Here is a 27,983-nt window from a genome sequence, read left to right as displayed (position 1 = left end):
ACTCAGTGTTTTAAAAAGCGGGAACTAGGCCAGAGCCCATAATGCATTATTCTAAAAAATGTAGCAAACTCCTTGAAAATAACTTGTGTATACCATTCTGTTGGTAAAAATGGAACCATAATAATTTTATAACAAAAGAACATATTCATTTCTAATGTATGTACATATTTTATAACACTATGGTTAAAGTGTTACTCCTCAGTATTCTATTTATTTACACCTTGTTTTTTTTTTTACATTTTTGAACAGGTCAAATACATGTTTATAAGATGTGAATCTTATTAAATTGCAGTTTCAAGGGAAATTGCTTGATATTATCAGCATGTCAATTGGAAGGTAATAAAATGTTAATGTTTACTGTTCTCTAATACTAATGTATCAATATATCTTTTGATGTCACTATGTTTACAAAGTAATGCCTTTAAGTTAGGAGAAACTGTAATTCAAAGTCTCATTTTAAACCACACTTTTAATCTTTCCTATCTAAAGTTTAGATTAAACTCTGAGGACTCTGTATAAAAAATAAAACAAAACCCATTCTGAATATGACAGATTTGTATGTACTTGGAAGAAGGGAGCTGAATGGAAGTCAAAGAAACAACCAACACGCACATGTCGTCTTCTCAAGACAAGCAATGCTTATGATGAAGAAAAGAATGCACAGCTATACTAGCCAATTGGAAATATTTCAAAGAATGTAAGGCTTTCGGGGTAGAAATGTATAAAATCTTATTACTCAAGAGCAGAACCAGGGAGTGTCCACCTGAACACTAAATAAGTCTATCTATGATCATCTACTTGCCTTGGTCTTAGTATATGGACCTAATATGACCTACCTCCTAAAAATTCACACTTAGTGATTTCCAACATGACCATCACTATGAGATAGATGTAAGACACTGTCTAGTCAAGTTTCACTTGATCTCAACTAATAACATACAAAGTTTCAGTAGTGTCAACTAAATTCAATACTTTTATAGAGCTGAAAATACCATCAGCGTTATTAAGGCTATCTTTCATTTCTAGAGCATTTCTACATAATTTTTTATCATTTATTCTTCAAAATAAATTAAAGATGCATCTTTTATTATTTCCATTTTAAACGTGTTGGGGCCCAGGGCAGGCTGTTCAAAATGTGCCTCAATACATACTGATTACTCCAAATTCAAATTACTAAAGAAACAGCCAATGAAAGAGGGATACTTTGATCCTCCCACCACTTGTCTGCCTGAAAGCAAAAGGTAAATCTTTCATGTGTAAGGTTCTCCCTGCCTCTGGAGGCAGAAGGACACCCTCATCACCAGAGACGGGGAATTTGGGTAGGGAAGCCTGTTTGGACAAACCTTGTTACTTCTTTTAACTGACTACCTCAAACCCACACTCTGTTCAGATTCCTCACTAATTAAAGACCCAAAGCCTAAATTTCTTTGTCCTGTCAATTCCTCACGAACTTATTGCTTCTTTGTCTAAAAAAGTATAAAAGGTTTGTGCTTTGACCACTTTTTAAGTCCCATTTCTACAAGACCTTCATACACATGATTAAATTTTGTTATTCTCCTGTTAAATCTGTCTTGTGTTAATTTTATTATTAGTCCAGTCACAAGAATTCAAGACAAGTAGAGAGGAACTTTCCCTTCCCTGACACATGTAAGGAAACTGGTCTTGAAAATGTTATAGGACATCCTACTTGTAGAACAGAATACATGCTGCACTCGGGTCTAGAATCCATGGATTCTGTATTCAGTTCTATGGCTCCTTCCATATTCTCAGACTACAATCTGTGATAATTAAAGCAAAAAAAATTCTCACCTTTTTGACAGTTTTTCCAAATAACATTTCGGGTGTTCTCATAATTTGTGTTCATCCAGCTAAGCAGAATCCTTTCAGGATTAGAATATATGTTGCTGGATGCAAAATAAGCATTGACTTTTGGTGAATGTTGCACATGTACAGGGGGCAGATTATTGATGCCATATGGTACAATTCGGGATAGCACCAGAACCTGAAATTTGGGTAAAAGAGAGAGAGATAATTTTTACTACTGGAATGGCAAAATAAAAATTAGTATTTAAAGAGTAAATACTACCAAGCAGAGAGTAAACAGACACCACCAACAATTCTCTGGCATCAGCTGGATGTCCTACAGTTCAACTCAATTCTGACACCATCTATGCATATGGCCGAAGAATTGATGCTTTTGAACTGTGGTGCTGGAGAAGACTCTTGAGAGTCCCTTGGACTGCAAGGAGATCCAACCAGTCCATCCTAAAGGAGATCAGTCCTGGGTGTTCATTGGAAGGACTGATGCTAAAGCTGAAACTGCAATACTTTGGCCACCTCACGCGAAGAGTTGACTCACTGGAAAAAACTCTGATGCTGGGAGGGATTGGGGGCAGGAGAAGGGGACGACAGAGAATGAGATGGCTGGATGGCATCACCGACTCGATGGATGTGAGTTTGAGTGAACTCTGGGAGTTGGTGATGGATAGGGAGGCCTGACGTGCTGTGATTCATGGGGTCGCAAAGAGTTGGACATGACTGAGCGACTGAACTGACCTGAACTGATGCAAAGGGTGCATTAGAGCCTACAGGTTAAGAGAGCTGTCTCACAACACTGTCTTCCACTTCAGATGTCAATCACAACCCCAGGTCACTACCTGTGCTTCTGGTTATCTGTTGAAGGTTCCAACAACCCCTTCTTTGGGTTCAATTAATTTGTGAGAGCAGCTCAAAGAACTCAGAACTGGTTTATTACAAAAGATATTAAGAGATAGGAATTAACAGTCAGATGAGGAGATATATAAATCAATCTTTGGAAACAAACTCTTAATGCCTAGTAATTTGTACCATATTAAAAACCATGAAACTCAAATCCTATAGATATATGTACAGTGTATCCAGGACATGGAACGCATAGCTTGATGTGTGATTTGAGCCAGTCATTTAAAATAATGGATATACAGAAAAACATCAGTGCTATCAAAATAGTATTTTTAATCTCAGTTTTATTCGAAAAATGCATGAGAGTGACCTTCCCTGCAAAACTAGTACATCTCAACATTGGAAAGAAGGATGTTAAATTCACAGAGGTCATGATAAAAATATTTAATTCAGTAGTGCTATTCTGACAGCGTTCATACTTTTTTCTATTTCCTTTTACACTGTATTCATGACAGAGGCATATTTTTAATCCCACATTTCCCCATGAATAAGAGTTCATTTGCAACACCTTTTTTTCTTGTGACCAATGACTCATTCTCTATTAAAATACACCACTGATGGACTTTCTCTAGGAATCTTACAAATTAATCTTTAAATAACAAAGGATCACTCTACATAAAGCATGGACTTTCTCTGATAAAGAGAAGAAAATGTCATCATATACTTCTTTCACATACAGTCGACCCTCCATATCCATTGGTTCCCCACTGTGGGTTCCACATCCTTAAATTCAACCAACCACAGACAGAAAATATTCAGAATTATTAATACAAAAAGCAAAAAAATTCAATTTGTCCCATGCTGACAACTATTTATATAACAATTAAACTGTATTCACAACAATTTACAGAGCATTTATATTGTATTCGGTATGACAAGTAATCTAGAGATAATTTTAAGTATATGGGAGATTTAAAGTATATGGGAGAATGCGCCTGGGTTTCATGCAAATACCATGCCATTGTATATAAAAGGCTTGAGCATGCTCACATTTTGGTTTCTGTGGGGGATCCTAAAATCAATCACTCTTCAATATCCAGGGGTGACTATATACTTATTACAGATGTGGAGAGTTATTCATATATTCCCTATACATGGCTATATCCAAATAAACTGCAATATCTGTTACCTCATGTGAGAATAATTGTGTTTCCACATTGCATTCCAGGGACATTATGGACCATCCTGCAAATCTATTTAATAAAAGAATTTCACCAATTTTGGTTTTATGCCAATCATATTTTATTGAAGCTCATTTAAAATATTTTTCAGCAATATGATCCCTTGTACCATTTTTGTTTGTTTTCTACAGAGGCATATAATTCTGAATAATGTTTTGGTATAATTGGTATCTTGCCTCCTTTAATAACAAATGTTCCTACTTTATTATAGTGAGATTTTAAATTGGTTTGGGGAAAATGTGTTTAATTAACCAGAAAGATCATTGCTCTTAGTTTAAAAATATCAATATATTTGACAGAACTGTGTACTATTAAAAAACAAGAAACTTTTCTGACAGATAATACACTGGGAACAAATGAATAAACAGTATAATTAAACTTGTTATTCAGTTATACATCTGATAACCTTTCTATTTTCCAGATCCTTTTGTAGAAATATGACATTCAATTCTTATAGAACATACAGATTCATCCTTTATATCTACATGAAAGCCTTCTTTATGTAATATAGTTTATATTTAGAAGAACATTCTGAGTTTAAGTGTTTCTCTTATTGTTTTCACCTCTCTTATGCTTCAGTGACCCATTTTTTATCTATCAACACATTTTTGTGAATTGGGAATATAATGCAAGGAAATAGCAACAACTAAACATGCAAATTTAACAAGCAAAAATAACCAAATGACATAAAATCTAATTGGTTAAGACAAGCTATATTCTGTTATCTAAACTATTAGCAAAGAAGAAATGACAAAGGCATTCTTGAAGTGCACGTATGACCTATAGGAAAGAGACAATTAGAAACTAAAGGGATTTGTGTGAAAATCAGTCTTCTTTTTCTAACTTGTGAAACATCTCAACAACACTGCTTGCTATTTTTAAGTGAAACTGTCAATCCACTACTGATGAGTGCTGAGAGCTATCTATGCTTTAGACACGATCTATGTAGAAACACTGCTCTGCAGATTGTCTATAGTGCAATCATCCATGCCTATGAGTCTATCACTGAATCAGTGAAGAATCTCAACTACATGCTGCCATTCACATCAGTTTCCAGACAAAAGGATCAACCCACCTGGTAACTACACACAGCACCATGATACAGCAGGACCAAAATTAATTTATCATGCCCTCTTGCTATGTCCCTCTGTCTGCCCTGAACAAAATCCTGTTAACATCCCTTGTCTTGTTTCTCAGTGACTGGGAACAAATTTCACTCAGTCACCCAAGCCAGAAGCTCACTGTGGTCTTTGACTCCTCTGTCTCCTTCACTTCCATAAGATACTGTCATTCACCAGCTCCTGATTTCTATGCCTAATATTTACGAAAGCTGCTTTTTTCTCATCTTTCCTACTACCACAAGCATTCTCAGTACCAGCACTAGTCACAATAGTCAAAACATGGAAACATATATGTCCATCAACAGATGAATGGATAAAGACGATGTGGAATATTATATGGAATTTAATGAAATATTAGTCAGCCATGAAAAAGAACAAAATAATGCTATTTGCAGCAACATGGATGGACCTAGAGAGTATAATGCTAAATGAAGTCAGGCAGAGAAAGATGAATATTATATAATATTGTTTATATGTGGAATATAAGAGACAAATAATATAAATGAATTTATATTCAGAACAGAAATAGAGCCACAGACATAGAAAACAAGCTTATGGTTACCAAGGGGGAAAGAGGAGGGAGGGGAAGGATAAATTAGGATAGGATTAACATATACACACAACTATACATAAGGTAGACAACCAACAAGGACCTACCGTATAGCACAGGAAACTATGCTCAATATTTTATACGAACCTATAAGGGAAAAGAATCTGAAAAAGAAATTATGTGTGTGTGTGTATGTATGCATGTATGTGTGTGTGTAGGTATGTATGTGTGTGTATATATGTGTGTGTGTATATATATCTCACTTTGCTGTACACCTGAAACTAACACAACATTGTCAATCAACTGTACTTCAATAATTTAAAAAAAATTCCCAGTTTCCATAGTGTACCAGAGTGATTTCTATGGAATGAAAAACTGATTATGTCAATCTTGTGTTTAAAATTCTTCAAGATTTCTGCACTGACCTTGTGCTAAAATCCATGAAGTTCAGATGCCTTAGTTTGACTTATGAAGTCAACCACAATCCATTTTCTGACCGTGCTCATAGTCTGCTCCTCTTAGTCCCAGCCATACTGTGTTTATTCCTCAGAATATACAATGCTCTATCAAACCCCAGGCATTTCCACTTTGAATTTCCGTTATCTTGAAAAATGTTATTGCCCCATCCTCCAATAAAACTCATCTATTACCTCTGTCACACAAATTGCATTATCTTTCTCTCTAACCTATGCCTCACCTTGCCTGCCAAATCCTCCTCATTGTTCAGGGCTCAGTTTAAATTCATCTTTTTCCTAGAAACCTTCTCCAAGGCACAGGCAAGGTAGGTTCCTCTCTATGTGTACTCATCCTTAGTTCTTTGGGTTTACCTTGTCATAACATTTGTCATACTTTCTTGCAATTGTATTTATTTAATTGCTTACACACTCCAGGACACAAAATCCTTGAAAAGACAGACTATATCAAGTTTACTTTTATACTCCCAGGGTCTAGTATAGTACCTGGATCATAATAGCTGTTGAATAAATTCATTCAACAAATATTTGTTGAGCATCTACTATGTAGCAGGCACACTATTAAGTTTTGAGTTCACAAGTGATATGTGGTATCTAAATTCATAGACTTTTAGTTGGGGAAGATGGGTGAAATGAACTAGACATATACATGAATGCATGCGGGAGTGAATAAATGAATGGGTGAGAGAACGACGCCTACAACCAAGAGTAGGACTAGTTTGTCCATAAACTATATGCAGCTCTTCTGTTTTGGAGTTGCTCCTTTTCATCAGTAGACAAAATTATATATGATGCAGCCTGGAGTTAAGAAAGTAAAGAAGATAGCTTTTTTTATTTTCCCCACCAAATATAACTTTGGGTGAGAGTCACTAATACCCCCATACATTCTTATGGGAATTACTAAAAAAAATACAGGATTTCTCCTCTTGACATCCAGCAAGATAGACAGGGCAGGTTGCTGGGGGAAGAAAAGGTAGAGATGGGGGAATAACTGGGAATCAAAGAGCACAACGAACTCTGTAGAGGGCAGGCCTAGGGGGCTGGCTGCAGTGGAGGGATTCGGAGTGCCAGAGGGCAACAAGAGGGGCCTGGGCTCTTGGGCCTGGGCTATTGCTCCCCAGTAGAGAACAATAAGGAAGAAAGCAGCTTTACGTACATCAGGTAATCTCGGAAGAAAGTATGTATGCATGTTAATCTTTCCTCGTTTCTAAACTGGGGATTCTGGTTGTAAAGAGTAAACAAGATCATAACATTTAAAAAGCATTTGTGACAAGAGTCTTACATATACTACTCATTATTTGGATTTTAATTGCATCTTTTCCTTTGAGTGACTGACTGCTGCTTCTATTTGACTTCTTCCTCATTTTAACTCCTTACCCTACAGCTCAACCTATCTGTGGTTGCAATCTAAGTGGGCAAGATTCACAGAACCATATTTGAAAACCTAGGAAATCATTCCAAAGACTGAAACCAGTACGTGTTGAAGTAATAAAGACATAGGGTGTGAAGGTAAGATATTTATGCTATGCTTTCATGAAGGCGTGATATTTATGCTATGCTATGTTACTCTACCCACTTGAACTGTAGTGTTGGAGAAAACTCTTGAAAGTCCATTGGACAGCAAGGAGATCCAACCAGTCCATCTTAAAGGAAATCAGTCCTGAATATTCATTGGGAGTACTGATGCTGAAATTGAAACTCCAATACTTTGGCCACCTGATGCAAAGAACTGACTCATTTGAAAAGACCCTGATGCTGGGAAAGATTGAAGGCGGGAGGAGAAGGGGACCGCAGAGGATGAGATGGTTGGATGGCATCACTGACTCAATGGACATGAGTTTGAGTAAACTCCGGGAGTTGGTGATGGACAGGGAGGCCTGGTGTGCTGCAGTCCATGGGGTTGCAAAGAGTAGGACATGACTGAGTGACTGAACTGAACTAACTAAACTGAATCTACCCACAAATGCAACTTAACTTGAAGCAAATTAGAGAATATCAATACTACCTGGTCTCACCTACAGTTGTATGATTCTTAGTAAATATCTCTTCAGAATAGCAAGAGTCTACTGAGCGACTGAACTGAACTGAACTGACTAAGCATTAGAGGCAGATACCATAATTTTCATCAACATCTATTCTTTTATCTTTCCTTTTTTAGGTACTAGAAAATGCCTGTACTTATCAAATTTGGGGGGCTTCCCGGATAGCTCAGTTGGTAAAGAATCCACCTGCAATGCAGGAGACCCTGGTTTGATTCCTGGGTTGGGAATCCGCTGAGAAGGGATAGGCTACCCACTCTAGTACTCTTGGGCCTCCCTTGTGGCCCAGCTGGTAAAGAATCTGCCCACAATGCAGGAGACCTGGGTTCGATCCCTGGGTTGGCAAGATCCCTTGGAGAAGGGAAAGGCTACCCACTCCAGTATTCTGGCCTGGAGAATTCCATGGACTGTATAGTCCATGGGGTTGAAAAGAGTTGGACACGACAGAGAGACTTTCACTTCACTTCACATCAAATTTGAGACTACGTTTTCAACTTCCCTTGAAGTTAGGTGCAGCCATATGACCAAATTCTGCCCAGTGGAACATGAAATGGAAATGATTCACTTTTCAGATAATATCCTTAAAAGGCATTTACTCATCTTCTACTCTTTTATCTGCACTTCCCTGTTCTGAGAAATGGATCCAGAAATGAAAGTCCAGTACTGAGGATGGAAGAGTCATCTACTATTTCTAAACCACTTCTCCACAATTTCATGAGAAAGAAAAATAATTGTTCTATCTTATTTGGGCCACTGTGTTTTTTTACAGCAGCATTACCTGTACCTTAACTAATATACTATTCATATAAATCAACCAAAAAAAACCCAAAATAGTTACCTTGTATATCTGAAGTAAGACATCAGTCCATGATCGTTTACTCCAGGCTTCAAAGTCTGTCATATCTATAACAACAGAATGCTTTCCTTCAGGTATGTGGGAAAACTTGGCTGAGGTACTAGTGGAAGACTATAAGAAATAATATATTAAAATATTAATTACAATGCAAAGGAAATGTAAATCCAAAGTTTTAATTACTTAGCATATATATATATATATTTTTATTTTTATAAAACATTTACATGTCCTTTATACCCATTCATCCAGAGTTCCAACTCTCCATGTGCCAGTAACAGAAACTATCAACACAGATAACTTTCTGAACTCACAGCCTCTATCTGAGGTCATAGAGTTACTCATGTTACCTAGAGTACCTGCTAGGTCACTCTGTGGCAAAAGTGGCAGTTCAGTCAGTTCAGTCGCTCAGTCATGTCTGACTCTTTGCAACCCCATGGACTGCAACATGCCAGGCTTCCCTGTCCATCACCAAATCCCGAAGCTTGCTCAAACTCATGTCCATCAAGTCGGTGATGCCAAATGAGATGCAAAGTTATTCTGAATTCTGAACCCCCCCACCAAAGAGTCACACCCTTTGGATGAAGCCACAGGAACTCAGCAGAGTGCTGAAGAACAGGCCTCTGGATCTTGTACTAAATGTCATGTGGTGACTATAGTAACAGTGCTGCAACTAACAGAGTTTCCCCCAAGCCTACAGATTTCTCAAGACAACTCCTCTTCTCAACAGGTCTCCATAAAATGAATTGCATAATTTGAAAAAAATGAGTATCTTGCTTAATTTCTCCCTATTCTCCACTAAAACTGAAGAAGGAAAGTGGCAATTGTCAGGGAAAATAAACCAATATTTTCTTTGAAAGATATATATTCTAAACATGTATTTTAAGAAAAAATTTACATAAGTACAGACCATTCTTCATTTCTAAGTTCCTTAAAAGAAGCAATCACCTGTATATTTAAGAAAGCCATGTAATCTATTTTGCGTAATCTATTTTTGTGGAACTCCACGGAGATTTTTAGACAAATAAAAATATGTATATATATATATATGTGTGTGCGTGTGTGTGTGTATCACATACTGTCTGGAGAGGCGTAATCCTTAGGATATTTCATATATTTCACAAATAAAAAATCAAGGATTCTAAATCAAAAACCAATAAATTCAATAATAGTGAATTCAATAATTTCTCAGAAATTAAATTCCCCTACTGTAATTTCAATCCACTTCTTATAATCTTCCGGTTCAAGCAGAAATTCTGGCAGTACATGAGAAATACAAGCTCCTTGAGCACTAAAATAAAAAAAAAGAAAAAACAAATTAATATAGAATACTTACAATCCATCTATCACTTGCATTTGAACTGTAATGAAATTATTTCAATGTCATATAGTTTATACATGTACTGGATTTTAATTTTAAAATTTAAAACTTATATAATTTTAAAACTTCCCTTACCAATGAAATGTGCATATGATGTCTCCTTCAGAGAATTAATAATGAGAAATAACTTACTAAGTGTCTATAACCATACACATACACATTTACATGCTAACGGGACATAGAGAGTTTATGACTTGGACCCTATTGTTGTTATAATATTATGAAACTGAAAAATACTTGCAAAAAGTTTGAACACAATAAAACATTAATTAGATAGATCATTAGTTACCCTATGTTCATTGAATGCCTATCACCACATATGCCTGAATATATTAGAATAACATAAACCATCGCTTATTTTTCCAGAGTATATCCAAAAATTGCAGCCTCTTTGATTATATAAACTTGTAGTATCTGAAATGGCAAATATCTTACATTATTTTATACATTTAAAAGTATATATATGTATATACTTTATCATCTTTTATAGTATGTTTTTTTCATTGTCACATTTCTTGAGATACTTTTATCAAAAGTCATCATATGCATGTACACTATTACAAGAACCACTTTATAGACCTCTAATATAATTTTGGCAGGAGTGTTTCTCAGTGGGATTTTGGGTGTCACTAATTCATTCAGTGAGCAGGGAACACTGCTTACTATAAGCATTTAACAGAGAATTTACCATTGGCATTTTACAGAGAATGCCAGATCTAGTACTTAACTATAAACACCCTCAGCAGCTTGCAGTCCTGTAACTAGTGACAAGTGGGAAAAAGAAAAAGCACAAAGATTATGCTGAAAGCTCAAATCTTGAAGATAACACAGATGAATGCAAAGAGGTAGGACCTGTTTGTGGGAGGTGAGGCAGAGAGCATGGTTCCAGAGTTGTCAAGTTTGCTGTGGCCCAGGGCTAGAAAAAGCTATTGGAAGAAATCATGCTACAAACATAAAGCTCCTTTGTTTGGAAAATAAATGTCATTTCTTCTCTTCTCATTTCCCGTCTGCATTTACATTATTCCTATGAATCTTCATTACACTGGAATTACTATAGGTTTAAAGAGATGGGCATACCAGACCACCTGACCTGCCTCTTGAGAAACCTGTATGCAGGTCAGGAAGCAACAGTTAGAACTGGACATGGAACAACAGACTGGTTCCAAATAGAAAAAGGAATACGTCAAGGCTGTATATTGTCACCCTGCTTATTTAACTTACATGCAGAGTACATCATGAGGAACGCTGGGCTGGAAGAAGCACAAGCTGGAATCAAGATTGCTGGGAGAAATATCAATAACCTCAGATATGCAGATGACACCTCCCTTATGGCAGAAAGTGAAGAGGAACTCAAAAGCCTCTTGATGAAAGTGAAAGAGGAGAGTGAAAAGGTTGGCTTGAAGCTCAACATTCAGAAAACAAAGATCATGGCATCTGGTCCCATCACTTCATGGGAAATAGATGGGGAAAAAGTGTCAGACTTTATTTTTTTGGGCTCCAAAATCACTGCAGATGTTGATTGCAGCCATGAAATTAAAAGACGCTTACTCCTTAGAAGGAAAGTTATGACCAACCTAGAGAGCATATTAAAAAGCAGACACATTACTTTGCCAACAAAGGTCCATCTAGTCAAGGCTATGGTTTTTCCAGTGGTCATGTATGGATGTGAGAGTTGGACTGTGAAGAAAGCTGATCGCCGAAGAATTGATGCTTTTGAACTGTGGTGCTGGAGAAGACTCTTGAGAGTCCCTTGGACTGCAAGGAGATCCAACCAGTCCATTCTAAAGGAGATCGATTCTGGGTGTTCATTGGAAGGACTGATGCTAAAGCTGAAACTCCAATACTTTGGCTACCTCATGCATGGAGTTGACTCACTGGAAAAGAGTCTGATGCTAGGAAGAATTGGGGGTGGGAGGAGACGGGGACGACAGAGAATGAGATGGCTGGATCGCATCACCGACTTGATGGACATGGGTTTGAGTGAACTCCGGGAGTTGGTGATGGACAGGGAGGCCTGGCGTGCTGTGATTCATGGGGTCGCAAAGAGTCGGACATGATTGAGCGACTGAACTGAACCAAACTGAACTAAATAAAATCTAATTTTAATGGTACACACTACTTAGAAGTAGCCACACTAAAGCCAAGGTAAGAACTCAGTGAGATGATGCCCCAATAACTTGAAATCCTAGATGTAAAACAAAGACATCAACTCAGAGACTTATGAAGAAACTGTAATACTTCCTTGTATGCAAAGCCAAGACAGGATCTGAGGAGAAAATAGTCACTTCTATCAAATGCAACTGAGAGCCTAAGGAAAACTATCAGGGAACCACTAAAGGGAGAGTTGCCTGAAGGGGAAGACCACAGGGTATTCATTTGAATATTCCACAGTGCTCACCCGAGTAGGTCCTCAGTAACAAATTGAGGCTGAAGACTGCATTTTTGCATTGTTAAAGGCAAGGCAACAAGCCCCAAATGGAGTTGTTTATACTAAACCCTATGCCACCAAATCCAGACTGAATTAGTTTTGGCTCCCCCAGAAATGGAATTGTAAACCAGTCAACCAGGAATTGCCTGATCAGCACTAGTTAGGTCACTTGCCTGACAGACCTGCCATCCCCTAAAGGAAAGTAAACTTGGAATAACTAATCTTTTTTTTTTTTTTGCTGTAAGGGCAGAAATTTTTTTCTTTTTTCCCTTCTAAATTTGTTGGCTTGTCTAATAATCAAACTGACATAGGACACATTAACAGGGAACAAAGCAAATTTAACTACATAACTGTGAAGTGAAGCGAAAGTCACTTAGTCGCGTCTGACCCTCTGTGGCATCTCTTGCCCTGTATACCTCTTCAGAGCTCCTTTCTCTGTTCTAGACTGAATGCTGACTAGCTGATGAATTGCTGAAAGCCAGTAAGAACTTCTCAGGTGGAACTAGTGGTAAAGAACACGCCTGCCAATGCAGGAGACACAGCTTTCATTCCTGAATTGGGATGACTATAGAGTCCATGGAATTCTCCAGGCCAGGATACTGGAGTGGGTAGCCTTTCCATTCTCCAGGGGATCTTCCCAACCCAGGGATTGAACCCAGGTCTCCAGCATTGCAGGCAGATTCTTTACCAGCTGAGCCACCTTGGAAACCCTTATGGGAGCCCCACAAAGACATGAAGACACAAAGGGAGTCAGGCAGTTGAGGATTACATACTATCCTGAGCTAAGGAGGAGGTAGGGATCTGGGGCTTCAAGGAGGAGGAAAAAAAATTCACAGGAAGATAGGAAGTATAAATGTTGGTAAACAAATGTGTGCCATGCCATGCCATGCAAATCAGTCTTTCTGATGTAAAATGTGGTTGCTGGTAATATCTCCCTTCCTGGTACAGTCCCCCCACCTAAATTCTTTTAGGCAGTTAAGGGAGAGGTAGAATGCTTTACATGAGTCTGCTGGTTCTCAACTGCCATCTTCTCAAAACAATTCCCATACCAAAGTGGGACATTTGGGGGTGACTTATTATGTTCCCTCTCATTGCCTCAGTTCAACTTCCTGTTCTTGCCCCCTTCTGCTATAAACATCTCTTGCCCTGTATACCTCTTCAGAGCTCCTTTCTCTGTGCTAGACTGAATGCTGACTAGCTGATGAATTGCTGAAAGCCAGTAAGATCTTCCCAGGTAGCACTAGTGATAGAGAACACGCCTGCCAATGCAGGAGACACAGCTTTGATCCCTGGGTTGGGATGATCCCCTGGAGGAGGGCATGGCAACCAACTCCAATATTCGTGCCTGTAGAAGCCCATGGACAGAGGGGCCTGGTAGGCTATGGTTCATAGGGTCACAAAGAGTCAGACAAGATTGACATGACTTAGCATAGCAGTAAGAACTTTAAAATTTACTCAGCTGAATTGTGTTGTTGCTTTATTTTTTAAACATAGAAATATTTATTTAGTAAAGTATGATCCATACATTGTTCTTTTTAAATTTTATTCTTAATTGGAGGATAATTGCTTTACCATATTGTTATGGTTTCTGCCATACATCAACAGGAATCAGCCATAGGTGTACACATGCCCCCTTTCCCTTAAACCTCCCTGCCACCTCCCTCCCCATCCCACCCCTCTAGGTTGTGACAGGGCACTGATTTTGGGTTCCTTGTGCCACACAGCAAATTCCCACTGGCTACTTTGTTCTTTAATGGCACTTTATAGAGGCTATTATGAAGTAAGGAGTAATAGAATAAGCCATGCTAAATATGCTTCTTTTGCATACTGATTATTTGGAAAAACCGCAGACAAGAGAAAATCTGAAAACAGAGAAAAGTTGTCCATTTGTAAGGGAGATATACATTTATAAACAAAATTTACATTGGAAAGGAGGACTGTACCAGGAAGAGAGCTATTACCAGGGATAACTTTCTCACCCATGAGACCCATATGCATGGCAGAGTAAGCTTTCTTTATCAAACATTGCCTCCTCTCATCTTCTAGTAAATCCCACCCACCCCAACCCCTCTGCCTTACCCTTTTTGAAGCCCTACACCCTTAAACACCTTAGGTCAGGACTGCATACAAATTTCAGTATTCTGGCTGCCTTCTGAGTCGTATCTTTGAGGCTACCATACTACTTACATACATAATTAAACTTGTTTTTTTTTCTTCATGTTAATCTGTCTTTCTTCATGGCAAATAGATGGGAAAACAGTGGAAACAGTAGCTGACTTTATTTTTCTGGGCTCCAAAATCACTGCAGATGGTGACTGCAGCCATGAAATTAAAAGACGCTTACTCCTTGTAGGGGAAGTTATGACCAACCTACACAGCATATTAAAAAGCAGAGAAATTACTTTGTCAACAAAGGTCCGTCTAGTCAAGGCTATAGTTTTTCCAGTAGTCATGTATGGATATGAGAGTTGAACTATAAAGAAAGCTGAGCACTGAAGAATTGATTCTTTTTAACTGTGGTGTTGGAGAAGACTCTTGAGAGTCCCTTGAACTGCAAGGAGATCCAACAAGTCCATCCTAAAGGAGATCAGTCCTGGGTGTTCATTGGAAGGAATGATGTTGAAGCTGAAATTCCAATACTTTGGCTACCTGATGCGAAGAGCTGACTCATTGGAAAAGACCCTGATGCTGGGAAAGATTGACAGTAGGAAGAGAAGGGGACAACAGAGGATGAGATGGCTGGATGGCATCACCAACTCAATGGACACGGGTTTGGGTGGACTCCGGGAGTTGGTGATGGACAGGGAGGCCTGGCGTGCTGAGGTTCATGGGGTCGCGAAGAGTCGGACATGACTGAGCGACTGAACTGAACTGAATGTCTTTATTCTTGAAGTTCAGTCAAAAACTTAGAGGGGTAAAGGGATAATTAGTTTTCCTCCTCTGTATGTGTCTCATTTCATTATTTTCATTTTTAATATATCTCAAGGCCTAATTTCATCAATTGATAAGACAATATTTATAATTATCTTTTGCCAATAGATTTTATGTATGGTCAGTAGTTTTATAGGATTGACTCTCCATTGATTTGATTACATTTATGCAAAATTTTCTATGTGAATCTTCTTTTGGGTTTACAGTGAGTAGAACAAAACAAAATTAATTGAAGTGACTTATTAAAATTTAAACTTAATATGCAAAATTATACTTTCTCATTTACCGCATAAAACATATAATTTTATTTGTACAAAAGTCCTCACTTGCTGATATCAAATTTACATGGGGAAGCTAATAACATTTATGATTATTCTGAACTTTAATACATTTATTTCTATAATGAAACATATACACATATCTTGGATTAATGGCCCAATTTTATTACCTATACTGTCATTCTCTAAATGTTGAAGAATTTTATCACAGCCAACATATACTGATAGGCATGTATTTGCTGATAAAAGAGCAATAAATTTGAATACCTTGGCTTTAATGCCAAAATTATTCTTCCATACCTGCATCCTCATACCATAAAATGTCAAAACAGAAACTACTCATGTTAATGTTAACCCTACTGGGAGCTGTGCCAATAACAATGCTCCAAGAATAACATGATGATCGCAAGTGCATAGTTTAATGATGCTATCAGAAAACTTTGATTTTTATAATGCACAAACAATAAGGATTTATTTAAATATCCAGACTTCCATTTTGTTCACATTTAATATTCCATTAGATTTTAAAAGCAAAACTAAACTTCTAAAATAATGGCATTATGATTTTTGCCTTATTGAATTAGAGCATTTTTATTGAATTAATCATCAAGGACCAAGTGTAGGAAGTGGTAAAATTTAAAGACAAGTCATGTGTTTTCTGTTTTAAACTCATAAAAATTTAAATAAAGTTCCCATTTTACCTAATAAAGACCCACTTGAACAACCTTACAGACTGGAAGAAAACATTGGCAAATGATGTGACAAACAAAAACTTAATTTCCAAAATATACAAATGACTCCTACAACTCAATAACAACAACATTAAAAAATAATTTAAAAAAGTCTCAATTGAAAAATGGGCAGAAAACCTAAACAGACAATTCTTCAAAGAAGACATACAGATGGCCAACAGACACCTGAAAAGATGCTCATCATTGCTAATTATTAGAGAATTAGAGAAATGCAGGAGAAGGCAATGGCACCCCACTCCAGTACTTTTGCCTGGAAAATCCCATGGACAGAGAAGCCTGGTAGGCTGCGGTTCATGGGGTCGCTAAGAGTCGGACATGACTGAGCGACTTCACTTTCACTTTTCACTTTTGCACATTGGAGAAGGAAATGGCAACCCACTCCAGTGTTCTTGCCTGGAGAATCCCAGGGGCGGGGGAGCCTGGTGGGCTGCCGTCTATGGGGTCGCACAGAGTCGGACATGACTGAAGTGACTTAGCAGCAGCAGCAGAGAAATGCAAATCAAAACTACAATGAGCTATCACCTCATATCAGTCAGAATGGACATCATTGAAAACTCTATAAATAATAAATGCTGGAGAGGGAGTGGAGAATAGGGAACCCTCCTACATTCATGGTGGGAATGTAAATTGGTAGCCCCACTATGGAAAACAGCTCTTTGAAAAAGTAAAACTAAAGTTGCCATATGATCCAGCAATCCAGTCCTGGGCCTATACCTAAAAGTGAAAGTGAAATTCACTCAGTCACGTCAGACTCTTTGTGACCCCATGAACTGTAGTATGGAATTTTCAAGGCCAGAATACTGGAGTGGGTAGCCTTTCCCTTCTCCAAGGGATCTTCCCAACCCATGGATTGAACCCAGGTCTCCCACACTGCAGGTGGATTCTTTACCAGGTGAGCCACAAGGGAAGCCCAAGAATACTGGAGTGGGTAGCCTATCCTTTCCCCAGGGGATCTTCCTGACTCAAGAATCGAATCCAGGTCTTTTGCATTGTAGGCAGATTCTTTACCAACTGAGCTATGAGGGAAGCCTATACCTAGACAAAACTAAGTTTAAAAAAGTACATGGGCCCCAGTGTTCATTGTAGCACTACTCACAATAGCCAAAACATGGAAACAACCTAAATGTTCATTAAAAGATGAATACACAAAACATAGAATATATATATATATGTATATATTTACACAATGGAATATTAGTCAGGCATAAAAAGAATGAAAGTGAGTTGCTCAGCCATGCACGACTCTTTGCTACCCCATGGACTTAGTCCATGGAATTCTCCAGGCCAGAATACTGGAGCGGGTAGCCTTTCCCTTCTCCAGGGGATCTTCCCAACCCAGGGATCAAACCCAGGTCTCCCACATTGCAGGCAGATTCTTAACCAGCTGAGCCACAAGGGAAATCCAAGAATACTGGAGTAGGTAGCCTATCCCTTCTCCAGCAGATCTTCTCGATCCAGGAATTGAACTGGGGTCTCCTGCATCGCAGGCGGATTCTCTACCAACTGAGCTACAAGGGAAGCTCTAAAAAGAATGAAATAATGCCCTTTGCAGCACACATGAATGGAAATAGAGATTATCATCCAAAATGAAGTAAGTGAGAAAGAGAAAGACAAATACAATGAACATATCTATGAAACAGAAACAGACTCATAGACATAGAGAATAAACTTGTGTTTTCCAAAGCAGGGATAGGGAGGGAAGGATTGGGAGTTTGAGATTAGTAGATAAAAACTATTATACATACAATGGATCAGCAACAAGGTTCTACTATATATCACAGGGAACTATATTCAATATCCTGTGATAAACCATAATGGAAAATAATATGGAATATACATATATATATATATGAGTCATTTTGCTGTATAGGAGAAATTAACACAGCACTGTAAATCAACTATACTTCAATAACATTTTTAAAAAATAAAAATTAAAAAAAAGACAGACATCTTTGATAAATACTTGCTTTCTGGCATTCTTTTTTTAAAGATATTTTTAACAGTCCCCCTATAACTGTTTATTAGAATATGAATATATTCCAAATCAGTAACTTAAAAAAAATCAAGTTACAGAGCATGCATAAAATACAAAGTAGTGATTTACAAAGAGATAGTAGTAGCTTCATAACCAATACACCAAAAAAATAAGACGGCTACAGAGGAAAACTAAATCGACAGCAATGCCTTTCATGCACCCCTCACATCATGAGCACCGCAAAAGACAGAAGATTAACTATGAAACATAGCAATCCAGGCAAGCCCACACACATGTATATTTTGGGGATATTCTACTATCCTGAATAGTATCAATTTAGTTGACACAACTTTCAGACATTTCAGAGTTAAGTGCTTAATATTATCCACAAAAAAATAAAACTAAATATTACTGTGCACATTTCGGAATGAGAAATGAGCTGCTCCATTGATTTCAATAATGTAGTGGAAGAAAACTTTCAGGTTTGTATAATGCCTAAATGCCCTCTATTTAAACTCATGGTACTATTTCATCTTACGTACAAAAGAATACATGCCTTTAAGTGGTACCACTTGAGCAGAAATTAACCTCTCTTGTATTCTTTAGACATACTGAAACCAGATATTTAACTGGACTATATTCCATAATATACTACAAAACTCAAAAATCGGCATTGTTAAAATAATTATCCAAGCCTGCTGGTGGCTATGGTGGTAAAACTAGGTTGCATTTACTGGAAGGTTTTAAGACAAAATTAACACTTTGCCTTCGGATACTAAGAGCATTAAACCAGTTATTGCCTGAGCAATAAAATGCCACATTATATACTGCTGGGAAATTAAATAAGTTAAATGACCTGGGCTGCCTAATTATTGTAACAGAGGCACCTCAGACGGAATTCCACCAGTCTCTCCAGTTTGCAGCTACTACTGAAATCATCATTCTTTTGTGTTAAGATAATTCTTGTCCAGAAAAAAGTGTTTTCCCCACTGTAATCAACTTTGATGTTTACAAAAACTCAAAAACAAAATTTACTAAACTACATAACCCTATTAGGGCATTTTAGAAATTGACTTCCAGAATTATGGAAAATTTATATGCTCACAAAATTCTGGTATGTTTATAGCGCAATTCTTAGATTTATGGAAATATACTCTGTACTGACAGTATGTTAATTATAAGCTGCTCTGTGGCAAAATGATAGCTTATTTCTACAGTCTTCTTAATTTGATTTAATCAAGACCAATAGATCTGAACTTCAAGGGATCAAGTTCTATTATGTCCTACAGTGACAGCTTCCATGATGAAAAGTAAGCAATAATTGAGGAATCCAAACATACAGCTTATTAAACTAAGGCTAGTGAAGCCATAGCATGAAAAAAAGCTGCAGTCATTCGGAACAAATGGATGTTTTTATAAAGCTAAAATCAAAAGACTTAAGACATGGAAAAATTCATAAATATGAGGAAGTAATAAACACAAAAATGACCACAAGAATTACAAATATATTTAAATCTCAGACCTGGGGATTGGACTATACACAGCCTTCTAGGAGAGAAGAGAAATGCCTTATATGTTCTGACAGCACTGCACCTTTGGCTTGTTTTCAGTGGTTGGTGGAACATGAATAGGAACCACATTGTTGCCAGGAGACATGTCATTTTCACGTCTGTCTGACATTTGCTTCTGAGAAACAATGCAGTATACCTCTGTCATGATTGTCTGAAAATCAGCTTCCACATTTGTAGAGTCTAGAGCAGATGTCTCAATGAATGACAAACCATTTTCTTCTGAAAAAGCCCTTGCTTCATCTGCAGGAACTGCCCTGAGATGGCTCAAATCACTCTTATTGCCCACAAGCATGATAACAATATTACTATCAGTGTGATCTCTCAGTTCTTTTAGCCATCGCTCTACATTTTCATATGTGAGATGTTTAGCAATGTCATAAACCAATAAGGCATCTACAGCTCCACAATAGTATGCTGATGTTGTACCATGGTGTCATTCTTGCCCATATCTGTATCTTTACTGGTTTCCCATCAACCTGGATGGTTCTTGCTGCAAACTCTACTCCAATGGTGCTCTTGCTGTCAATATTAAATTCATTTTGAGCAAATTGAGACAGGAGACTACTCTTTCCAACACCAGAATCTCCAATAAGGACAACTTTGAAAAGGTGCCCACTGTGTGGCCTAGAAGTGAAGGGGTGGGAGAAGCAGGGGTACCAGCGAGACCAGGGGTCGTTGCTGTAGGGGTAACCCGAGTGCCGAGTTTCAGCTGCCGGACCCAGTAAAGAACCTGTCAAAGATTTTTTTTTTTTTATGTGCACCATTTTTTTGATGTGCACTTTTGAGTGAACTCCGGGAGTTGGTGATGGACAGGGAGGCCTGGCGTGCTGTGATTCTTGGGGTCACGGAGAGTCGGACACGACTGAGCGACTGAACTGAACTGAACTGAACTGTGCACTAAGTCCTTACTGAATTTGTTACAATATTGCTTCTGCTTTGTGTCTTTTGGTTCTTAGGTCCCCAACCAGGGATTGAGCCGGCACACCCTTGCACTGGAAAGCAAAGTCTTAACCCCTGGACTGTCAGGCAAGTCCCTTTTGGGATTCTTATATCAATAAAACATTTATTTCTAATAGATGAAGAGATTCTTAAAATATTCTATTTCCTGAAATATCATGAGTCAGTTTCTGGTATGTCATGAATGGTTACCATACTGGAATAATTTAAGAAAACATTTTGGCATATCAAGCCATAGATCATAATTTATTTAAATTAATAATAAAAATCTACTATGGGTCATCTAATATACATTTTATTATTTCTAATACTTTAAAAAATTATTTATTTGTCTCTACCAGGTCTTAGTTCTGGCATGTGAACTCTTAGTTGCCATATGTAGGATCTAGTTTCACGACCAGGAATCGAACCCTGGCCCCCTGCATTGGGAGCGTGGAGTCTTAATATCGAACCACTAGGGAAGTCTCTATTTCTAATACTTCTATCAACCAAAGAAATTTAGTAATTATCATCATCAATTTTATGGATACTGAAATTGGATCTTAAACACGTTAAATATTGATAATTTATGCAAAGCCACAAAAGTACAAAAAAGTTACAATTTAAGCCTTCATCTGTCTGATTCAAAAGTCATATGCTTTTAATCTACTTCAATGTACTGTTCCAGAATCACTTCTTTATGCTGTTGCTCAGAAATACTGATATAAATTTTTAAAGAGAAAAGAAGTGAAATCACAAATGAAATTAAATTTACTTATAAAGGGAAAAGGGTTAGTTTTTCTAAGTATATTTTTTTAGTATATGAACAATTTATTTTAAAAATCAATGAGTCCAGCAGATTGGGATTGGTTCTGAAAACAATGGCATCTCATTGCAAGTGAGGTTTATGAAGAGTTTCAACAACATGGGGAAAGGTTTAAGTTTAAAAAAAGCAGGATTACAATATGTTTGAAAGGTGGGGAGGGGGTGGGCTTCCTTGGTGGCTCAGTGGTAACAAATCCACCTGCCAATGCAGGAGACACAGGTTCGATCCCTGGTCGGGGAATATTTCACATACATCGGAGCAACGAAGCCCATATGTCACAACTATTGAGTCTATGCTCCAGAGCTTGAGAACCACAGCTACCCAGCCCATGCACTGCAACAACTGAAGCCCATGAGCTCTAGAGCTCATACTCTGCAACAAAAGAAGCCACCTCAATGAGAAGTCCACATACTGCAACTAGAGAGAAGCCCTCTGCAGAAATGTCCATGCAGCAATGAAGACCCAATACAGCCAAAAATAAAACAAATAAAAAATTTAAAAATACATTTGGAAGGAAATTTCGACTAAGAAATAAATCCCATAAACTTGACTTGAAGGAAATACAGTAAAATGTTAACCAAAGTTAAAAAATAGTAAATGAAGTTAGAAAGTAACAGTTATAGTAGTTTTAATTTATGTGATATCCTACTTTACAGTTTCAATATAGGATATCTGATGTTTATATTCTGCTTTTATATTTTTATATTATAGAAACTACAAATAAAAAAGTTTATTTTTTCAATGAAAATCACATTATAAAAATGATTACTGAATATAAACAAATGAAAGTATATCAAAGGATATTAGGCAGTATATTAGTCAACTCAGGCTATCATAAGAGCATACCACAGGCTGGGTCTCTTGTACAACAGAAATTTATTTTCTCACAATTCAAGAGGCAAGAATTCCAAGAATAAGCAAGGTGCCAACCAATTCTGTATCTGGTGAGACCTTTCTTCCTCAGCAGAGAGCTTCGAGTCCCATCTTTATGACATCATTAACCATAACGACATCAAAAAGGCCCTATCTCCAAACACAGTCACATTGGGGGTTAGGGTTTCAACAAGTGTGAACTTTGGGGAGACATAATTCATTCCATAACAGACACAAAAGACAGAAAACTTTAAGCATATTATTTCAAATATAGAAATATAAATTTATTGTAAAATATAACACTCACTTCAGTTCAGTTCAGTTCATTCGCTCAGTCGTGTCCGACTCTTTGCAACCCCATGAACACACACCAGGCCTCCCTGTCCACCAAATCCCTGACTTTACGCAAACTCATGTCCATTGAGTCGGTAATGCCATCCAGCCATCTCAGCCTCTGTCGTCCCCTTCTCCTCCTGCCCACAATCCCTCCCAGCATCAGAGTCTTTTCCAGTGAGTCAACTATTTGAATGAGTTGGCCAAAGTATTGGAGTTTCAGCTTTAGCATCAGTCCTTCCAGGACTGATCTCCTTTAGGGTGGACTGGTTGGATCTCCTTGCAGTCCAAGGGATGCTCAAAAGTATTCTGCAGCACCACAGTTCAAAAGCATCAATTCTTCGGCGATCAGCTTTCTTCACAGTCCAACTCTCGCATCCATACATGGCCACTGGAAAAACCATAGCCTTGACTAGACGGACCTTGGTTGGCAAAGTAATTTCTCTGCATTTTAATATGCTATCTAGGTTGGTCATAACTTTCCTTCCAAGGAGTAAGTGTCTTTTAATTTCCTGGCTGCAATCAGCATCTGCAGTGAATCTGGAGCCCAGAAAAATAAAGTCTGACACTGTTTCCACTGTTTCCCCATCTATTTGCCATGAAAAGATGGGAACAGATGCCATTATCCTAGTTTTCTGAATGTTGAGCTTTAAGCCAACTTTTTCACTCTCCTCTTTCACTTTCATCAAGAGGCTTTTGAGTTCCTCTTCACTTTCTGCTATAAGGATGGTGTCATCTGCATTTCTGAGGTTATTGATATTTCTCCCAGCAATCTTGATTCCAGTTTGTGCTTCTTCCAGCCCAGTGTTTCTCATGATGTACTCTGCATATAAGTTAAATAAGCAAGATGACAATATACAGTCTTGATGTACTCCTTTTCCTATTTGGAACCAGTCTGTTGTTCCATGTCCAGTTCTAACTGTTGCTTCCTGACCTGCATACCGGTTTCTCAATAGGCAAGTCAGGTGGTCTGGTATTCCCATCTCTTTCAGAATTTTCCACATGTGTTGTGAGTATACAGTCAAAGGCTTTGGCATAGTCAATAAAGCAGAAATAGATGTTTTTCTGGAACTCTCTTGCTTTTTCCATGATCCAGCGGATGTTGGCAATTTGATCTCTGGTGCCTCTTCCTTTTCTAAAACCTGCTTGAACATCTGGAAGTTCACGGTTCACATATTGCTGAAGCCTGGCTTGGAGAATTTTAAGTATCACTTTACTAGCGTGTGAGATGAGTGCAATTGTGCGGTAGTTTGAGCATTCTTTGGCATTGCCTTTCTTAGGGATTGGAATGAAGACTGACCTTTTCCAGTCCTGTGGCCACTGCTGAGTTTTCCAAATTTGCTGGCATATTGAGTGCAGCACTTTCACAGCATCATCTTTCAGGATTTGAAATAGCTCAACTGGAATTCCATCACCTCCACTAGTTCTGTTCGTAGTGATGCTTTCTAAGGCCCACTTGACTTCACACTCCAGTATGTCTGGCTCTAGGTGAGTGATCACACCATCGTGATTATCTGGGTCGTCAAGATCTTTTTTGTACAGTTCTTCTGTTTATTTTTGCCGCCTCTTCTTAATATCTTCTGCTTCTATTAGGTCCAGACCATTTCTGTCCTTTATCAAAAACATCTTTGCATGAAATGTTCCCTTGGTATCTCTAATTTTCATGAAGTGATCTCTAGTCTTTCCCATTCTGCTGTTTTTCTCTATTTCTTTGCACTGATCACTGAGGAAGGCTTTCTTATCTCTCCCTGGTATTCTTTGAACTCTGCATTCAGATGCTTATATCTTTTCTTTTCTCCTTTGCCTTTTGCTTCCCTTCTTTTCACAGCTATTTGTAAGGCCTCCTCAGACAGCCACTTTGCTTTTTGCATACAGTCTATACAGTCAGCAAATCAAGACCAGGAGCTGACTGTGGCTCAGATCATGAACTTCTGTTGCCAAATTCAGATTTAAATTGAAGAAAGTAGGGAAAACCACTAGACCATTCAGGTGTGACCTAAATCAAATCCCTTATGATTATACAGTGGAAGTGAGAAATAGATTTAAGGGAATGGATCTGATAGACAGAGTGCCTGATGAACTATGGGCAGAGGTTCATGACGTTGTACAGGAGACAGGGATCAAGACCATCCCCATGGAAAAGAAATGCAAAAAGCAAAACACTCACTTACATGATGTTTAAAAAAAATAGAAGACATACTGTATTACTGTGGTCTGAAATATGTGCTTTCAAAAGTCATATGTTGAAACCCTAACCTCAGTATTTCAGAATGTTGACTGCATTGGGAGTTAAGGCCTTTAAAGAGGTAATTATCGTAAAAGGAAGCCCTCAGGCTGGGCCCTAATACAATCTGACTGGTGTCCTTATAAGAATATGGAGTTTAGACACACAAAGAGACACCAGGGATTTGTGCACACAAGGAAAAGACCATGTGGATATAGAGAGAAGGCGTCTTTCTGCAAGCCAAGCCAGAGTCCTCAGAAGAGAATCGATTTGCAGATACCTTGATATTGTACTTCAAGGTTCCTAAACTGTGAGAAAACAAATTTCTATTGTTAAAGGCTTCTAGCCTGTGGTATTTTGTTATGGTTTCTCTAGCAAACTAACATATTATGGAATAAAAGCCTTAGAAGTTATTTTTAAGACTTTATGGTTTAACATTATACGTAGTGTTCAATGTACGGCAGCCATAGTATTATATACCCTACCTTTCTCTAACTTGACCCTTTCTTACCAGTTATACTTCTTTTAGAATGCAAACTCATTACCTTTTCTCCTTTTAGTCCTCACTTTTATATTTCACAAAAGTTTCCACACGGTTTTATGACTCTCCTGAGATCCAACTTCAAGGTTTTATTCCTTTCACTACATAAGTTCAAAAAGCAAATCTCTGTGAGAGACAATATTAATAAATAAATATTTAAGGAACTTTGGATCCATTCCATGTTATCAATGACCCTGGGTGTTAGAGATGCCAGATGAATCAGAGATGCTTCCTGTCCTCAGCATGCTTACATATTAATGGGATACACAGATTCATGCATAAGTCAGTGGTGTTCAAAGTAATTTATACAGTTACATACAAATGTGCTATTTTCCTTAACTGACAGCATCTTTCTCATTCTCCCACCCTGACTGGTTGCAGAGGAACAGGGTGGAATGTAGTCTTGGTTCTTCACATATCTCAGTCTTTTCTACCCTGAACAGTCTCTTTACAGCAACTCTGTTCTTTGAGATAAACAGTCAAAATTTGAGACCTTCCCATCCCCTCAACAAGATGGCATCTGGGAAGAGCAAATAAAGGTTCAATTTTATGTTGCCTCACTGAGTTTCTTCTAAAGCTATGTATATAATTTTTGTAATTTTAATTTGATATTATTTTATAAAGGAAGGATCTCCACATTGTGTAAGGTCTCTCAGAATGTGGGTCAGCCCTGAAGTGGGCTTCCATGAAGTAGGGGAGAGGGACACTTGTACCTGCATGCATGTGGCATTACTTTTCTGGATCCTCAGTCTCTTTGGCAATGACCTCTCCCTCTCCACCTGGAGCCTAGCTGACATGTAGCCATCTGCTGCTGAGGCCTGAGATGGGAATCTTGAACCTCTCCTCTTACTCCCACCCAGAACCAAGACGGTCTCTCATAACTGCCCTAGTCACATCCCAGTCATCACATGTTTTCCATTAATACTGTGGCTGCAGAAACAGCCATCTCCAACTCTTCTGCCTGTTCAGCGGAGTCCCTCTGATTCAGTCAGCCTCCATAACAGATTGCCTGGGTTTTAACTCAGTCACCTTCAGTGACTTTGAAACTCCTATATCCCTTTCAAGCGACAAGAAACTTAAGCCAGTTTTGGTTACTGACATGATAGTGAGAGCTTAGGACACAAAGGAAAAATATTTTGTCCAGTACCATCTAATTTTTAATACTATAGTATTGCTAGGGACTGAAAAATTCTGATCTGGAAATTAAAAAAAAAACACTGAACACCAAATCTTTCATTTGCATTCCTATTGTAAGTTTCCTCTTCTTACCTTCCACCCCCATCTCTGCCAAAGAAGGTGAATGAACATCTCTGGCCAACTATGGAGTAGATTCCATATACAAAGTAGTAACATAGAGAAACAAAATATTATATTTCAAAATATATTATTTATTTCATAAAGCCCATAAATAGTTACAAGTAACATGGTAACTTAGTGGTAGTTAGTAACTTAGTGGTTACAGGAGCATAGAAGTTGGAGTAGTAACACTGCCTATGGATGGAGAGAGTTCCAGTGGACAAAGATACTGCAAATATAGGCAGAGGAAGTATTATAAATTCACTAACATTCCCCTGAGACTTTTAATGAAAGTCACTTGCCATTTAATCTTTGCAGAGGAACACAGACATTATGCTGACAAGTATTTTTCTGGTATTTTCTATCAACCATTTATGGACCCTTTCATATGCTTACTTTTTAAAATATTAAAACACTTGAATATGCAGACTAAAAGTTCATAGTATCCAGAATTTGAGATTATACTAACAGTAATCTGAGGAATACATTTATTGACTACAATTTTTTTTTTAGTTCAAAAGATTTCTATAGTTGCCTTACATGAAGATTCTCAAGATGAGGTCATAGATCAGAAGTATCAGTATCATTTGGGAACTTGTTATAAATGCAAATTAGTATCATAAACTCTGTGAGAGTCAGTAACCTGCTCAACACACTATGTCAATGATTTGGATGCATGACAAAGTTTGAGAATGATTGC

The 27,983-nt window shown here is 37.9% G+C and overlaps 1 protein-coding gene and 1 pseudogene across 1 annotated transcript in view; both read right to left on the bottom strand.

The window, feature by feature from the left end:
- Window positions 1-27,983, bottom strand: part of CFAP47 (cilia and flagella associated protein 47) — a 509,689-nt gene that overhangs the window by 296,724 nt on the left and 184,982 nt on the right. The window contains exons 31-33 of the mRNA XM_088833637.1: window positions 10,148-10,229; window positions 8,924-9,052; window positions 1,810-2,002 (exon numbers count right to left, since the gene is read on the bottom strand). Of these exons, the coding sequence (XP_088689763.1) occupies window positions 1,810-2,002; window positions 8,924-9,052; window positions 10,148-10,229 (404 nt within the window). The remainder of the gene's footprint in view (window positions 1-1,809; window positions 2,003-8,923; window positions 9,053-10,147; window positions 10,230-27,983) is intronic.
- Window positions 20,218-27,269, bottom strand: LOC148773260 (ras-related protein Rab-11A pseudogene; annotated as a pseudogene).

This window comes from Moschus berezovskii, chromosome X (assembly GCF_049115385.1).
Source record: "Moschus berezovskii isolate FMDL1 chromosome X, NW_MosBer_1.0, whole genome shotgun sequence".
Lineage (NCBI taxonomy): Eukaryota > Metazoa > Chordata > Mammalia > Artiodactyla > Moschidae > Moschus > Moschus berezovskii.
This window is presented reverse-complemented; position numbering and strand designations above follow the sequence as displayed.